At 44.7% G+C, this 18420-nt stretch overlaps 1 protein-coding gene across 1 annotated transcript in view; it reads left to right on the top strand.

Moving 5' to 3' along the window:
* The window catches only part of CTBP1 (C-terminal binding protein 1), a 280570-nt gene that overhangs the window by 117190 nt on the left and 144960 nt on the right, over positions 1-18420 (top strand). Inside the window, exons 2-3 of the mRNA XM_072126236.1 lie at positions 3842-4001; positions 18018-18116. Coding sequence (XP_071982337.1) covers positions 3944-4001; positions 18018-18116 — 157 coding nt within the window. The 5' untranslated portion in view covers positions 3842-3943. The remainder of the gene's footprint in view (positions 1-3841; positions 4002-18017; positions 18117-18420) is intronic.

The raw sequence follows: 18420 nt of genomic DNA on the forward strand, positions 1-18420 counted from the left end.
ATATCAGTGTATAAATATGTAAATATGTATTTTTCTTATGTGGGATGTGGGCCCCCATTCAGTGGTCTGCTATGGGGCCCTGCGTCTTCTAGTTACGCCCCTGTCTCTGTATACCAGCCCCTACAATCTTACGTAAAAACCCTGTTCAGGGGTCGATAGTAAATAGTTCTGTCAACATAAACTCAATTTGCAGTATTTCAGGCAGAATCGCAGGACGTTGTAGTGACATCCACATCGTCTCCTGTACAATTTCTTCCAGCTGTTTGACATTTGCTCTGAAACGCAGCGGAACAGATGGACCTACAAATCTGGAGCCGCCGTCTTCCCGCTACCTCTGCGCCTCCTGTCAGAGACCATTTGTGTCAGGAGACGACTGTGATCACACACCCGCCGCCCGCCATGGTGTGAGGAGGGCTATTTGTATCAGCCGCTGAGCCGCCACTAATGGCTAGAGCCCAAAGGTTTGATGATGAAAGAAGGAGACAGGACACAGGTCGGGGCCTGAGATTCCCCTGTAACCAAAGTGAAGGAGGAAATAAGAATCCAGAGCTGGAAAATAACCCAGACAGATAACAGGGCGGCAGTGATGGGGCCATTTCTGATTTATACACATCGGCAGATTACACATTTCTTGAAAAATTATGTCTTATGGTCCTCTAGTCCCCATTCACCCAAGAGGTACAAATCACACGGCAATATGCTTCTCCTTCTCATCTGTTTTATCCCCCACTGTGTGCCATCCGTCATGGGTGTCCCTGCAATCCATGTCCCGGATCGCAGGCACACCCTTGCCCCTCTCCGTGGCGGCGCCCTTCTTGGACTTCACTTACCTCTCCGCGTTTCTGCTTCCGTCCTGGCTGGTCAGCGCACGCGTCCCCACTCCCTAGGGTGCACAAGCGATGGCTCTCGAAGATTTAAAGGGCCAGCACACCGCTGATTGGTGCTGGTTTTCCATTTAAGCCGGCTGCTCCCATCAACCCCTGCTGCTGTATACCTGAGAGAAAGCGATTCCAGTTCCTGCTCCGATCTCCTGTTGTGACCGCGGACCTGACCTTGACTCTGCACCGTTGGCACCAGCCCTGACTACTTGTCCCCAGCCTCGAGACTGCCCGCTGATTTGGTACTTCGACCTTGGCTGCCACCGCAGAATTAAATTCTATATAAAGGGAATTATTTTAGTAGTTATACTGTATATATATATATATATATATATATATATATATATATATATATATATACATTCTTTGCTGAGCTATATATCAGTACCCTATAGCAGTATCATTGACTTCTGGCAGTGCTATGTACTCCTTATACATGCCCTTAGCCTCCTCTCATTGATAAGTTGGAGCAGTCACATAATTGCTCGGCTTGAGGACAATTCATTACAGTCGTCAGTGTTACTTTAATCACATGTCTGTTTGTTGTGTTGGCGGATCGATCCTTTCTCGTCTTTCTGCTTCATTGTATCGTTCTGTGCAACAAAGATAACCTGAAGACCATGAGAACAATATAAGATGGAGCCGGCGCTGTACAATTAGGATTACTCCTCTCTACAATACATTGTTTGGGTCCTGATGGCGGATGATGAAAATAGAGATCTATGAGGAGCTGATGGATTCTAGTGACAGGCCGCTACGGGGTTTAGTCCGTGTCATTGAAAGTAGTTAGATACTTCCTATCTGTCATAAGGGTCTTTGAATACAAAGTTTCAAATCCCAGTGACCAGGATCAATCTGTGAGGAAAGCTGGTAGTAAGTATCTTATATCCCTACAGCACCACACACAGGAGAAATGAGGCATTACACATTGTCCATCCATATCAATGGGGCAGATTTACTTACCCGATCCATTTGCGATCCAGCGGCTTGTTCTGTTTGGAGGATTCGGGTCTTCCGGCGATTCACTAAGGCAGTTCCTCCGACGTCCACCAGGTGTCGCTGCTGCGCTGAAGTTTATCGGAGTTCACTGGATTTCACCAAGCCAAGCCGGGTGCAGGTAAGCGCGAGTCCAGCGACACTTTTTTTTAAAAATGCGACGGTTTCTCCGCATCACACCGGCGAAGATGCGCCACAATCCGATCGCGTGCGCCAAAAACCCGGGACAATTCAGGGAAAATCGGCGCAAAACGGAAAAATTCGGGTAACCCGACGGTAAAACGCGATTCGGGCCCTTAGTAAATGACCCCCAATGAGTTTTTTTATGTAATGCAAGGATGGGCATGTCCTCCAGAGAGAGAGACGCTCTTCAAGGATCCTGGAAATAGGAGTATAGTAGAAATGGACAACCCCTTTAAGACACAGTCAAGTTTATGTAAGTGATGAAGGATACTGTGACATCACTAGACCTGAGGATGAGTATATATAAGATGTAATTCATGGATTCTCTCCTGGAGAAAGCTTCGGCTTCTTCTTGAGTAATGTGTCCTTGAATTGGTTCCTCCAGCTTTTACGTATTGAGTGCTGATATTTTCTGTCATTGAAATATTAAGATGTATAACTGGTAAATGGTCTTATGTGTTCAGCTAACAAGACGTTATTGTGTACGGCCCCTGCGAAATGAAAAATGTGCAAACAGCCGCTCCAGCTTTTATCATTCTTTTCATATTCAGGTATTAAAATTCCCACTAAATATGAAACCGAAAGAAGAACGTCCACAAAATAGTCTGAACTGTATTGGGACGACATTGGGATTGTATGAAAGGGTTGCATGAGATTAGTGGAAAGAGCGCCACTCTTCTACAAAGGCTGTGTCTGGTACTGCAGCATTCAATTGCTTTGTGCACCAAGCTGATATCAGAAATTTCCATTTTCCTGTTTATCCAGACACAATGATCAATGTTTTCAGGTTGGACTCCTTCCTATTCATCTTGATGGAATTGGTGTAAGCCGCTGTACCGGACACAACCACAACTATATTCATGGCGCTAGACAGTCAACGAGAATAGCCACACCCTGGAGCTTTGGAGCCCTTCCATTCATTGTATTAGGGATTTGGATTTTAATGCCTTATGTTAAGGAATGGCCATCGTTATCACAGTCTCGAAAACCACCATTTTGTGTGTGATGTGTGGTTCTGGAGGACACAATCTAGGTCATCTGAAGGACCTGTGGAACCAACATGGTTTCATTGCGGCAGATTTACTTACCCGGTCCATTCGCGATCCAGCGGTGCGTTCTCTGCGGTGGATTCGGGTCCGGCCGGGATTTATTAAGGCAGTTCCTTCTACATCCACCAGGTGGCGCTGCTGTGCTGAAAAGCATTGGTACGCACTGGAGTTCACCGGCCTATTCCTAGTGAAGGTAAGTACAAGCTCCGCGACACTTTTCTTTTTTTAAATGCGGCGGTTTTTCCGAATCCGTCGGGTTTTCGTTCGGCCACGCCCCCGATTTCCGTCGCGTGCATGCAAGCGCCGATGCGCCACAATCCGATCGCGTGCGCCAAAACCCCGGGGCAATTCAGGGAAAATCGTCGCAAATTGGAAATATTCGGGTAACACGTCGGGAAAACGCGAATCGGGCCCTTAGTAAATGACCCCCATTGTGTCTTTAATGAAGATTGTTTTTTGTAAAACCCAGGTAGAAAGTTGGTGCGCTGCCTAGGCAGGAGTCACTCTTTGGTTGTGCCTTCCAAGTCCAAACCATTTGATTGTAAACACTAGACAGGTAATGTCCACAAAGGACCACCACTCTGAGAAGACAACCACTCATTCAAACCAGATTCCTTCTTATGCATACTAACCATCTTATTTGAGAAGACCATCCTGTAGAAAACTACATTTTTAGTTCAACTCAAAGAGTTTTTCAAGAAGTCCAACTTCTTAAAGTCTTCTCTTTCTTTGTAGGTCATTTTCTACTTGAGGAACAAGGTTATATTTTCTGTGGTGGACTAACTTTGAAGCAGCGGTGGAAAACTACCTCGGGACGACAGGTTGGGCCCAAGTCTCATGTCTCTCATGGACAAACACAAAGTGAAGCGCCAGAGATTAGATCGGATATTTGAAGGTGAGGAGGTCCTCTTTTTTCCAGAAATTGAATTTAGGACTAAATCTATTTGTAAATCAAGAAATATTCTATGTTAATGATAAATGTCTCAGGCTTCTTAGTCCAAGACTTGACAGCAAGCCATGGCCTTGGTGATTTTATTCTAGTGTCAGTCAAAGGTTCCTTGGGCCACCATCAAATATGGTGTCTACCCTCTGTCACCCAAAAGGTTACAGATCTGAGTGGCCTCCATATTATGCTTTTGTCATCTGGAACTCCGAGGCCTATTACAGGCAGTCCCCTACTTAAGAACACCCGACTTACAGACGACCCCTAGTTAAAGACGGACCTCTCTGCCCAGTGTGACCTTTGGTGACCTCTCTGAATGCTTTACTTAAGTCTCAGACTGCAATAATTAGCTGTAAGGTGTCAGTAATGAAGTTTTATTGATAATCCTTGGTCCCATTACAGCAAAAAATGTTGAAACTGGGGCAAAAATTTTTTTAAATCTAGAACTACAATTATAAAATATACAGTTCCGACTTACATACAAATTCAACTTAAGAACAAACCTATGGACCCTATCTTGTACGTAACCCGGGGACTGCCTGTATAGTCATAAAGTCTTGGTCTTTCTGAGGATCCTTTGGTATTTTGGTGGGTCAGTCCAACCCTGGACTGTGGTATCTGGCATATAGAGTGTCTGCATCCGCAAAAGTGATGTGACACCTCTCTCAATATATGTTTTGGTTTAGGAAAATAGGGACATTGCCCAATAAAGTTGACTGGATGTTCCATGTGGTGGCCTCCCGGACCTATACTATCAAACTTTGAGATAGAATTGGAAAGTTGGATTTCTGCTCCTCAATCCTTTTGTTCTTTTGGATATAAGAGGTGTCTGGTAGAGACTCCAAGCCAAGCATACATGTATATAGGGGAATCCACCTCCTTTTTTGTAAGTATACTAATCTTCTATAGTCCTAAGTGGCTGGTTGTAACCATTAGGATCCTCAGCCGTTACCCAACCTAGATCTTTATTTTGGAGGAACCTATTTGAGTATTTTAAGCTCCATGTAGGAGCTGAGAAAAAAATCTACTACAAAAAAAGCTCCTTCTAGGCTTTGGGTAGTAAAGACCTCTTGTTCCTCTCCTCTCCATTCCTTCAGGATTGTAGTTTTGGAAAATAGGTCACCGTTTCCTCTCCTTTCACACCAATGTTAATCTGGCCCCACATCTTCTAGATCAGCGATGGCAAACCTTTTTTACACCGAGTGCCCAAACTACAACCAAAACCCACATTTTTTTTCGCAAAGTGTCAATGCGACAATGTAAGCAGTAACTTATTACCCCCTGCTCTGTCACAGGTTTAACTTGTATAGGCACCTGAGGACACCAATACGATAGAAAGAAGGAGAAGTAGTTTGGATTATCATTGTAGTTTCCTTTTAGGGTCCTGGGCTGCCTGGGACTGCAAGAGAAGTTGAGTCCTGTCTGGCGAACCCTGCCCTGGGGTGATGGCACGGGTGCCCATATAGAGGGCTCTGAGTGCCATCTCTGGCACCCGTGCCATAGGTTCGCCACCACTGTTCTAGATGGTTGACCAATCCCACCAAAAACATCAGACCTTCCTAATTGGTCGCATTGGGGGAACCTAAATAATAATAATAATAATTGTTTTATTTATATAGCGCACACAGATTACACAGCGCTGCACAAAGCATCCCTGTCGGTCCCTGTCCCCATGGGGCTCACAATCTAAACAACCTACCAGTATGTTTTGGAGTGTGGGAGGAAACTAGAGTACCCGGAGGAAACCCATGCAAACACGGAGAGAGCATACAAACTCTTTGCAGATTATGACCTGAGTGGGATTCGAACCCAGGACCCCAGTGGGTTCTTGCCTCATCCAATAGTGTGATCCTACTGGGGAAACTGAGACCTTATTAGAAACCCATAGTGGGGTCCCAAGGATGGAAAAGGTCTCACCTGTGTCTTTCTTATAATCCGAGGTTAATATAAAGGATGTTACTCCCATATATCCTACATATGGTAAATAAAGCGGTTTGTAGGTGACTTTATATGTTTCCCTTTAAGTGATGCAGCGACATGCTATGAACTTAATATTCCTGCAATTTCTCCTGTGCATTCTGCTGCGCTGCTTATCTGTAGAAATGTGAGATTTATTGCACGTTTCATCTATAATATTCATCACGGCGCAGTAATTGAATTTGCGGAATTTTACACAAAATGAATATCAAGTTGCAGCTGAAATTCTAATTTAATATGCATACATTCTCCGGATAGAAAATAAACAATGAAAAAGTGGGGAAAATAATCATTCCAGACAGCTGTCTACTCAACTGAGCCGTGAAAACGTGTCGTATGAAAAATGGTGTATCCTGCTAATATGAAGGGCTTTGTTTTTATTATCCCCCCTATTAATATAGCATCAACATATTACATAGCGCTATACAGAGGCTTCACCACTCCCTACCGCTGCCGATCCCTACAGAGTCATTTATCACACACAGGTACCTGCATATCACAGCTAAGCTTCTCCAATGACCACGTGGAATGACTATAGCAGTGATGGCAAACCCTTTAGACACCGAGTGCCCAAACTACAACCAAAACCTGCGTATTTTTCGCAAAGTACCGATGCGACAATTTAAGCCAGTGATGGCGAACCTTTTATAGACCGAGTGCCCAAACTAATACCAAAACTCACTTCTATTTCACAAAGTGCCAACATGGTATTTTAAGCAGTAACTTATTGCTACCTGTTCTTCCAAATCTTTCAATCGTATCGACCCCCTAAGGCCACCAATACAGTTGAAAGAAGGAGGCAAATTCAGACTCTCATTGTAGCTTCTCTCCAGGGTCTCTGTGTACAGGAAGAATGATGGGTCCAGCAGGAGGATCTCCCAAAATAATGCAGCCATGTGCAAAACCTTCTCTCTTTTCCCGCAGTTCCAAACAGCCAATGAAGTGTCGCTTTAAAATAGCACTGTGAGCAGCATATCTTAAGTAGCCTGGGACCTCAGGAAGATTAAGTGGATTTGGTCCTGTTTGGTGACTCTGTCCTGGGGTGATGGCCGAGTGCCCACAGAAATGGCTCGGAGTGCCACCTCTGGCACCCGTGCCATAGGTTCGCCACCACTGATTTAAGCAGTAACTTATTACTCCCTGCTCTGTCACAGGTTTAAATTGTATAGGCACCTGGGGATACCAATAAGATAGAAAGAAGGAGAACAAGTTTGGATTATCGCTGTAGCTTCCTTCTGGGGTCTTGGGCTGCCTGGGACTGCAAGAGGCCTTGAGTCCTGTCAGGCAAACTCTACCCTGGGGTGATGGCCCATATAGAGGGCTCTGAGTACCACCTCTGGCACCCGTGCCATAGGTTCGCCACCACTGGACTATAGGGTTAGGATGCACAATCCTTTCCAAGGCACCTGTTAGGACTATCTGATAGTGGGGTCAGGGGTGGATTAAGACCACCATAGCATACCCTGGGATGTATGAATATTATAGCCCCTACAAGTCTGGAAGTCACTCCTTACATCTGCTACTAGAATCAGCTTATTGGGAAACGGAGGACGTGTCCCTTCTGCTGCTTTTATTCTGTGGTTTCAGGACCTGAAATGGCTCATGTGTACATGTGTTTTGATATCTTGAACATATGTAAAAGAGTTTCATGGATGAAGGTCAGGGGCGTAACTAGGAGATGCAGGGTCCCATAGCAAACTTCTGAATAGGGCATATACACACAGCATATAAACACCATATACACATATACATCATAATGTACACACCATATACACATATAGCATAGATATACATAAATACAGTACCACATACACACATACAGCAAATACACACATATATACAATATCATACCGTATACAGACATACAGCATAAAGACACATTTAAATTCCTATATACATACAGCATATAAACACCATATACACACATACACCATAACCATACATACAGTATATAAACACCATATATACATACAGCATGTATATACATAAATACTGTACCATATACACCCATGCGGCATATACACAGATATGCAGCATATACACATCACATGTACACACATACAGCAAATACATACAAATATACAATACCATATACACATATACAGCACACTCAATACACCCTCACACACCCCTGAGGAAGTCACCGGAGCAGGTGACGATACGCGTGGGGTTCGCTCCTCTCTCCTCCTCCCCACTCCGACCTTGCCTTTCTGCCTCTCTCACCTTACCATATGGATCCACATTAGGTACCGTATACTTCAGGCATTTAGGCTACTATATACAGGACTGTTGGGTTCATTTATTTTTTGCACCGGTCACTTTATGTATGCACATATTGCCTGTTGCAATTTGATGTTATTCAGCTGTATTTAGTACTCCCCTCATTGTCCTGCATCATACATTTGTCGTTTTGACTTGGTCGGCTTGGGGCTGGGGAGCCCAGGACACACTGGTCCTGGGAGGTCAAGTACACCTTGCATGGTGCACTTTTTAAGTGTTTTTATTATGTGGTTTTGTTGTTACTGTGTTTATGTATTAATAAAGTTTTTTTGATATTACCTTAGTCCATCATACGTATCCTCTCTTTTGTTCTTTTGTTGGTTACATGCTCTCCTAGGATACGTGGACTTATTTGTTATCTGTATACATTGGTAGTGCCTGTCCTATTCTTTGTTTGTACATACAGCATATAAACACCATATACACACATACACCATAACCATACATACAGTATATAAACACCATATATACATACAGCATGTATATACATAAATACTGTACCATATACACCCATGCGGCATATACACAGATATGCAGCATATACACATCACATGTACACACATACAGCAAATACATACAAATATACAATACCATATACACATATACAGCACACTCAATACATACACAATACACAAAATGCCCCCTGACACTGCAGGCCCCATAGCAGCTGCTATGGCTGCTACCGCTGTAGTTACGCCCCTGATGAAGGTTCTTCTCAGTATAAAATTTGGTGGTGGTTTGGGAACCCATGAGCCCCCTAGAAGGCTTGGGCCCTGGGCTACCACCCCAAACTGCCTGTATTATAATCCGCTACTGGTGGGGAACCAACTACTGATAAGAAATCAGTGCTAACACTCTATGTTCATGGGACTTCTAAATAGCTTTATGGCTTCAGAAACAAAGTGCAATTCAATGTGTGGGTCCTCTACTTTAATGAAATAGCCTGCAGGGTGGTGTGCTCTCATGATTTCATCATGCCAGCAGTGGTTGGTTTCCTTTAACTAAAAATAGTTTCTCTTACATCAACATAAATCACCTTTTATCTTTTATTACCTGGCATCAGAGGAGGGCGTGTCCTGCTCGGCCGGCCCCTCCCATCTACTCCTCCCTATGTCTTATGCCTCCTTACTGGTCACAGTTCATGTCATGTGACCAGAGTGACATCATCTCAGGTCCTTTAGCCTCTTAATAATAGCAAACTGTACCCCATGTATGCATCTGACCACATGAAGTCACAGCAGCCTCCATGGACGTCTACTCTTCCTCATCCTCAATGGAGGCTGCTGTGATTTCATGTGATCACATATATGGTGTACAGTTTGCTATTCTTAGAAGGCAGAAGGACCTGAGATGATGTCACTGGTCACATGTCATGAATGTAACAAAAGGCACCATGTAAAAAAATTGACACAATATTTGCCATCTGTACATAGAGCTTTATATGTCTGTAGTTGAATATTATCAGACGGTCCCTAAGTACAAGGAGGCAGAGCAGTGATTTGAAGAGACACAGAGCTGTCAGTCACAATAATGGGGCGTGGCTCACGGGCAGCTTGAGAGAGTTAAGAAGATTCACAGATACCAGACATGAGTCAGAAAAGCTAATTTGCATATCATAAAAACATCTGTAATTAAAGTACAGTGCCCTACTGGCAGCTAATTTTAGGTGATATGGGGAGGACTTGTAACCCTTTATCAGCAGGCATTGCAAGTCAGGGTGGCAAAAATCTGGTGACAGGTTCCCTTTAAGTTCTGTATGGTATCACTATATGGCCACATCCCGGTTCTGATACTTTGTTGGGCTCCCTGTGGTCGGACCTGTATCATCTATTGTGTGCTTGGATGACTACATCCTAAATGCCTAAGTTTCTTGTACATGGAGTATATATTTCGGAGCCGAGTGATGACATTACTGGGGTTATGATGAGGTTTCCTTCTCTCGTGCTGTGGATTATGTATTGGAAAGTTGGAAAAGAAAACATCTGACATCTGGGGTTCTCCAAAAGTTTTGCATTCAAATGTCATTACCCTCCTGACAAGGCGAGCGCGCCTCCCAGACTAATGCTGTCCATTTCCTAAATTACATTAGGACTGCAATAGACACAGAGGGGGTGAAGTCATACAGAAGAGTCACTCACGTTATAAGGTCTAAATCCTCTACTTGTCTCCTGAGGAGGAGAAGTGAAATCTTCCACCTGTCATTAATCTCCTGAGTGACCACCCGGGAGTCCATGCCTCATATTATTAGGACAATGTTGGGGGCATTGGGTGCACTCTATTAGTATTTGGTGTTTAGGAGGGGCTGGAGTCTGACTCCAGGAGGTTGTGCTATATTACATAAAGGCACCAGCGTAGCATGACGTGTAATGTTACCCCCCAGCTCTTGTATCTATGGGTAAAGGATATCTCCCTCCAAGCCCATAAAGTTCTAGTCACTCTATGTCCTATCTTAAAGGGACTCTGTCACCAAAGGGCACCCCCCTCAGGCAGTGGGTGAAATGTCCTCTTTTATGTGAAATCTCACCCATTTACCTATTAAAAAAAAAACCTCCTCGGAAGTCATGTGAGAAAAGTCAAGATGAGTCAAGTTTAGAGGCTGCAGAGGGAGGAGGTCATTTCTTAAAGGGGTATTCCTATCTGGACACTCACATTTAAAGTAATTCATCTGTCATATATAAACTTTTCTTCACTTGGATGTTATAAACAAAAATTTTCTGTGTGAAGATAATTTCCCATAAATGTAGCCATATGGTCACTTACAAACAAAATAGTTGTCCTTGGATACGACCACCCCCTACACCCTGGCAGCAGTAACCACACCTGGGTTAATGAGTCTTGTCTGACCACCTGGATTCAGTAATCATTACCACAGGACGGCTGTGGGACATGCAGTAACTCCTGACCATTTCATATACAAAAACAATTTGTTTCTTTGTTCAATCATTCCAACAGTGGTGGTCGTATCCAAGGACAACAATCTTGTTTGTAAGGGACAACATGGCTATGTTTATGGGAAATTATCTTCACACAGGAACATTTTTTTTAAATTACATCCAGTTGAAGAAATGTCTGTATGTGGCAGATGAATTCAATTAAAAGTGAATTAAGTAAATGTAAAGAAAATTAGAAAAAATATTCTGTATATCTACATATTTTCGATTCCAATTTATATAACAAATTCCTCATGTGTGATTTTGGTTGGGTGGGGGTCTGAGGGGCTGCTCATGTTCCTACGCATTGATAGCGTTTCATAGAGCACCTTATTGCCCATGACCTTTCATCTTATAAAATGACCTTTTCTTTTGACATTTTCATGTGCGGTGTGATCTTTAGTGACAGGTGTGTGACATTCACAATGCAGTCACCGATCCTATATACTCTGCCTGGATACATGTACAGGACACATAATCCGATCCTATATACTCTGCCTGGATACATGTACAGGACACATAATCCGATCCTATATACTCTGCCTGGATACATGTACAGGACACATAATCCTAGTGAGATGTGAATTACCCAAGAGTCATATATGATACATTGGTGGGAACCCTTACCCCCAGCGAATTATACCCAATCCAAAGCATTAGTAATTAGCACACCCCTTTAAGTCAGTTAATCAGATGGGGGCGGGGGGGGGGGGGCGGAGTCAAACACCCACCAAACTAATTTGATTGTGTGTTATAAGCATAGGCTATCAATACCTAGGTCCTCGTAAGACCCTTCCATGGCCTACTCCTCCCGCATTACTACAGAGAAAACCCCTTCACTATCATAGACCACCACAGATACTTTAATTATTCCTTCATTTATTTCCTTCCCCTTCCCTGCCCTGCACCATCAGCAGTAGTTGATTATAATATAGGCTGTTTGGGGGGTCCTTAGCCTTATTGAGGGCCCACGACCACCAAAACCACCCACCAAATTTTATACTCAGTAGGACCTTTACTCATGAAATCCTCATACATCTGTTCTGCTCTCAGTACTCATGTACACAGGAGCCATTTCAGAAACTTTGAAGGTCCTCCAAAGGTCCTGAAACCACAGATATAAAGCAGACAGAAGGGACACATCCTCCATTTCCCAAAAATATGATTCTAGTACCAGAAGTAGGAAGTGATTCCAGACAGGATATAATATACATACAGCCCAGGGCCCATGGCAGGTATTCTAACAATAACCCCTTCCTTTCCCTAGACCACCAAGGATACTGAGAAGAACTCTTCAATGTCTTTACAGTTTAGTTTATAGTTTACAGTACCAGTCTTATTGTCACAGATGCCCCTGCGATCCATGTCTCGGATCGCGGTCACATCTGTGTCCCACGATGTGGTGTCTTCCCCCCCCCCCCCCCCGGGCCCATACTCACCTCTCCTGGTTGCGGATTCCGCAACGTTCCCGTCCTGGTCCCACGCCGGCTTCTTGCCGAGGTCAAGCGCTCCTGAATCTCCAGGAAATTAAAGGCCCAGCGTCCTCCTAATTGGCGCTGGCATTCTCGGCTCTGCTACTTGATCCGGTGGCTCCCAGCATCCTCTGCCGGATCTTCAAGTCTTTTCACTGAAGAGAAAGCCCTCTGTGTTTCCTGTGCGTTTCCTACGCCTCTGTGTTTACGTGTTCCTGTGGCATTCCCGTGTTCCTGTGGCGTTCCCGTGTTCCTGTGGTGTTCCTGTGGCGGTCCTGTGTTCCTGTGGCGTTCATGTGTTCCTGTGGCGGTCCTGTGTTCCTGTTGCGGTCTTGTGTTCCTGTGGCGGTCTTGTGTTCCTGTGACGGTCCTGTGTTCCTGTGGCGGTCCTGTACTCCTGTGACGGTCTTGTGTTCCTGTGGCGGTCCTGTGTTCCTGTGGTGGTCCAGTACTCCCGTGGCGGTCCTGCCATGCTGAGGTCCTGCCATGCTGAGGTCCTGCCATCCCGAGGTCCTGCCTTCCCGAGGTCCTGCCTTCCTGAGGTCCTGCCTAACTGGGGTCACGATCAGGGTCACCTTGTCTTTGGAGAACAAGTCTTCTCTCGGCACGCTCATGGTCTCCTAGTCTTTACAGTACCAGTCTTCATTCGGCACGCTCATGGTCTCCTAGTCTTTACAGTACCAGTCTTCTCTCGGCACGCTCATGGTCTCCTAGTCTTTACAGTACCAGTCTTCTCTAGGCACGCTCAGGGTCTCCTAGTCTTTACAGTACCAGTCTTCTCTAGGCACGCTCATGGTCTCCTAGTCTTTACAGTACCAGTCTTCTCTAGGCACGGTCATGGTCTCCTAGTCTTTACAGTACCAGTCTTCTCTAGGCACACTCATGGTCTCCTAGTCTTTGCAGTACTAGTCTTCTTTAGGCACGCTCATGGTCTCCTAGTCTTTACAGTACTAGTCTTCTCTAGGCACGCTCATGGTCTCCTAGTCTTTACAGTACCAGTCTTCTCTAGGCACGCTCATGGTCTCCTAGTCTTTACAGTACCAGTCTTCTCTAGGCACGCTCATGGTCTCCTAGTCTTTACAGTACCAGTCTTCTCTAGGCACGCTCATGGTCTCCTTGTCTTTACAGTACCAGTCTTCTTTAGGCACGCTCATGGTCTCCTAGTCTTTACAGTACCAGTCTTCTCTAGGCACGCTCATGGTCTCCTAGTCTTTACAGTACCAGTCTTCTCTAGGCACGCTCATGGTCTCCTAGTCTTTACAGTACCAGTCTTCTCTAGGCATGCTCATGGTCTCCTAGTCTTTACAGAACTAGTCTTCTCTAGGCACACTCAGGGTCTCCTAGTCTTTACAGTACCAGTCTTCTCTAGGCACGCTCATGGTCTCCTAGTCTTTACAGTACCAGTCTTCTCTAGGCACGCTCATGGTCTCCTAGTCTTTACAGTACCAGTCTTCTCTAGGCACGCTCACGGTCTCCTAGTCTTTACAGTACCAGTCTTCTCTAGGCACGCTCAGGGTCTCCTAGTCTTTACAGTACCAGTCTTCTCTAGGCACGCTCATGGTCTCCTAGTCTTTACAGTACCAGTCTTCTCAGGCATGCTCATGGTCTCCTCGTCTTTACAGTACCAGTCTTCTCTAGGCATGCTCAGGGTCTCCTAGTCTTTACAGTACCAGTCTTCTCTAGGCACGCTCATGGTCTCCTAGTCTTTACAGTACCAGTCTTCTCTAGGCACGCTCATGGTCTCCTAGTCTTTACAGTACCAGTCTTCTCTAGGCACGCTCAGGGTCTCCTAGTCTTTACAGTACCAGTCTTCCCTAGGCACGCTCAGGGTCTCCTAGTCTTTACAGTACCAGTCTTCTCTAGGCACGCGCAGGGTCTCATAGTCTTTACAGTACCAGTCTTCTCTAGGCATGCTCATGGTCTCCTAGTCTTTACAGAACAAGTCTTCTCTAGGCACGCTCAGGGTCTCCTAGTCTTTACAGTACCAGTCTTCTCTAGGCACGCTCAGGGTCTCCTAGTCTTTACAGTACCAGTCTTCTCTAGGCACGCTCAGGGTCTCCTAGTCTTTACAGTACCAGTCTTCTCTAGGCACGCTCATGGTCTCCTAGTCTTTACAGTACCAGTCTTCTCTAGGCACGCTCATGGTCTCCTAGTCTTTACAGTACCAGTCTTCTCTAGGCATGCTCAGGGTCTCCTAGTCTTTACAGTACCAGTCTTCTCTAGGCACGCTCATGGTCTCCTAGTCTTTACAGTATCAGTCTTCTCTAGGCATGCTCATGGTCTCCTAGTCTTTACAGTACCAGTCTTCTCTAGGCACGCTCATGGTCTCCTAGTCTTTACAGTACCAGTCTTCTCTAGGCACGCTCAGGGTCTCCTAGTCTTTACAGTACCAGTCTTCTCTAGGCACGCTCATCCTTGTGGCTCAATCTGTAAGGGACTTTTAGGCCCATGTCTTGTGAATACCTTAGACCACAATGGATCTTGCCATTGACCCAATGTACAAGTACCCAAACCGAAAATGAGATTTTAGGAAACAGATTGGGTTTTTTGTGTGAATCCTTGTCAAAGCTGCTTCGCGATCAGCAAATAAAAAACCCAAATGCCCTTTAATGGTTTTGGTATTTTTTGTGTGGCAGATATTTCACCTCTAAGTAGAGAACATTCTCCGCAGGAAGATGACTTTTATTTCACCGTTTTGTCAGGGAATGTGATAAATTTTAGCGAGGATGAATTATTCTATTGGAATCGTTCGGTTACCTTGCTGAATTTAGTTTTTTTCCTTTTGACGGATGGAGAAGCATTGTTTGTCAGATAATCTGCCGGCATCAGCAGTGGAGGCCATTAGTCTTGTGGAAGCAGAGGACAGGCGCTACGTTATATAGAGGATAAATAGCGCACAAGGCTGTGGGGATGAGTTTGTTAACATAGATTCCGGGCATCAGGACCGGAGGACGGGAGAGTTGTTTTACATTAATCCTGTCCTTAAACATACAGGGGCAGATTTACTTACCCGGGCCTGTCGCGATCCTGCTGTGCGTTGTCCGACGAGGATACGGGTCTACCGCGATTCACTAAGATCGTGCTCCCAAGTTCCTGCATCCGTCGCTTCTGCGCCGAGGTCCGCCGGAGTTCACCTTCTTCTTCCCGGTGCATGTAAGTGCTGATCTTGCGACACAATTCTCTTTTTAAATTCTGCGGTTTGTCCGAATCCGTCAGGTTGTCCGACGCCCACGCCCCTGATTTCTGACGCTTGCAAGCCGGTCACATGCCCCAAAATCACCGGGCAATTCGGCGCAAAATGGAAATAATCGTGAAACCCGACGAAAGTGCGGCATTTGGACCCTTAGTAAATGTGCCCCACAATGCTTGGATTGACAGAGAATTAGGAAATGTATGAGGACCAATAATATCACAAGATAGAAGGGAGGACCAGAAAACTGGTCGTACAGATACTGGTGAAAACTAAGGCTATATTCACACTGCCGTTGCCCGCCTGTACCGTAGCGGACAACGGCAGTGCACGGGGAGAGGAGGATGAGGTGAGCGCAGCACGGCGCCGTATTACGGGGAAAAGTTAGGACAGGTCCTATCTTTTTCCCGGGTACGGAACGGTACGGTGCCGCACGCCCTATACGTCGGCCGTATATACGTCCCCCATACGTTAGTGTGAATGTAGCCAAAGAGGGCATTCAGTACAGAATAAAGAGATAAACTGATGGTTGCAAGACATGCAAAGGTCAGATATTAAATGACACAGAGGTCAAGAAAATCCTAACAAGCTCCAAGGAAGATTTATAGCAAGCACTGGGAAGTGTGCAGGTAATCCTCCTAACAGATATCAGAGTCCAAATCCAGAAAGTGGTTAGCCCGGTCCCCTGACATCCAAACAAGCCAGTCTAGCAAGGGAGCAATATCAGAGGAGTAGGCTTCTGTCAAACACAAATAGCTTAACTGTCTGCAGCCCAGAACAAAGTCAAAAGGAGACAGATGAGTGTGGTGGAAATCAATTAAGACAGCGGGGAGTGCAGTATAAGACAGCAGCTATACTTTATGGGCAGAGGATGGTACTGAAGCCCAAACTGCTGTGACACCATGTTTGGCTCTCTTTATAAGTAACCTGTATGCTTAATAAGACACATGGATAGGAACTCTTCAGGTGACCAACCCTCGAACATCCTTTAACTCTCATTCTTAGATGCAGGTTCTTTTCTATATAAGTTATTGGACACAACATGAAGAAACCTCTGCTGCTACGTGTTACTGGACCGGACAGCCGAACATGACATCATGACCCCCCTTCTATATCTTCACTCAGTGCTTTTCAGCTATTGGTGATTTAGCAAAACATAATTTTCCATTGCTGCCACCATAAAAATATCCACATGGAGTTTTGTTTTAGTCTTTGCTATGAGTGCACCTATTTTATGCCCTTTCTGTAACAATAGTAACCATTGTGATTTTTTTTTCCCTTGCATAAAGAGTATAAATGCTAATTGTAATATAAGTGGCACTTATGGGCGATGATGTAGGTGCCAGCTGGGGACGGCTGAGTGCATCACCGCCATCCATTGTAATGTATTGTTATTCGCATTGCATTACATTTTTATGGCACTAGATGGTGCCAGGATAACATGATTTATTGCCATCTGGCGCCACACAATGATATGAAAGGTAATGGTCCAGGCCTGAGTTCACACATCGAAAAAATACATCTCTGCTAAATTCTTTGGGATCCTTGATAAAGATCAGGAGAATAGGCAAACCCTATGGAAGAGAGACGGGCTAGGATGTGACTGTTCTCACTAGTTCAGCACATTAGTCACGTGGAGTAAAGTTTGGTCCCTGCCAGTCTCCATAGTCCAAGGACTACAATGAGGAAGTAGCCACTACCTTGCTTGAGCTGTCTTTTCTATTTCTCATAATACAAAGGGTCATACGTATCTAATTTATAATATAATTTGTATCACTTATCTATAACATCACAAAATTTGGATCTTTTGTAATTAGAACACTGACATTATTAAAGCTAACATTAGAGATGTGTTATTCTGGATGACATTTCTTTTTGCAGCAGCTGTAAAACGAGACTGGACTGTATGTCTGCTTTGCTGACCTCTAGTGGACAGGAGTAAAAGTGCAGTATTTATGAGATAAAGAAACACTACTGGCAAATCTGATATACTGATGTATGTTGTGTATGGGTAATGCAGTGCCTGACCAGATGGGGTATGAAATAACCTCAAAAACACAAAAAACGCTAGGTCTTATAGATATTTATCACATGTAAATTCTGTCTTCCTGTATCGCAGCTCCCTACCCTCTGGCGTGGAGGGCTCAGCATGCTCTGGCCCCTTCATCTGGCGGCAACACAACCCCTTGGTCGATGATGCGAAGTTCGCCTGAGGCAGGTAAACAATGGCTTCCTACTACATTCTTATGTGTTTTATGTCTTTTTTTCTTCTGGAATGTTGTTTTTTATTTCTTTTTATGTTTGTAAGGGAAAAATCCTGAAGTTTTAAGCCAGAGTTTGATGCTAAAGTTTTTGTGTTCTGCAATACTAGTGAATGGGGGTCACTTCTCGAACCTTGAGGATGACAAAAAAATTTGATCAGTGCTACAGCCCCACACAGATCAACCTAATGTGCCCTTATTGATATCTATCACTCCTTAAGCACAGGGTGACACAGTGGTCTCTGGTTTTGAAGTGGGAGT

Source organism: Engystomops pustulosus, chromosome 1 (genome assembly GCF_040894005.1).
Source record: "Engystomops pustulosus chromosome 1, aEngPut4.maternal, whole genome shotgun sequence".
NCBI classification, from domain to species: domain Eukaryota; kingdom Metazoa; phylum Chordata; class Amphibia; order Anura; family Leptodactylidae; genus Engystomops; species Engystomops pustulosus.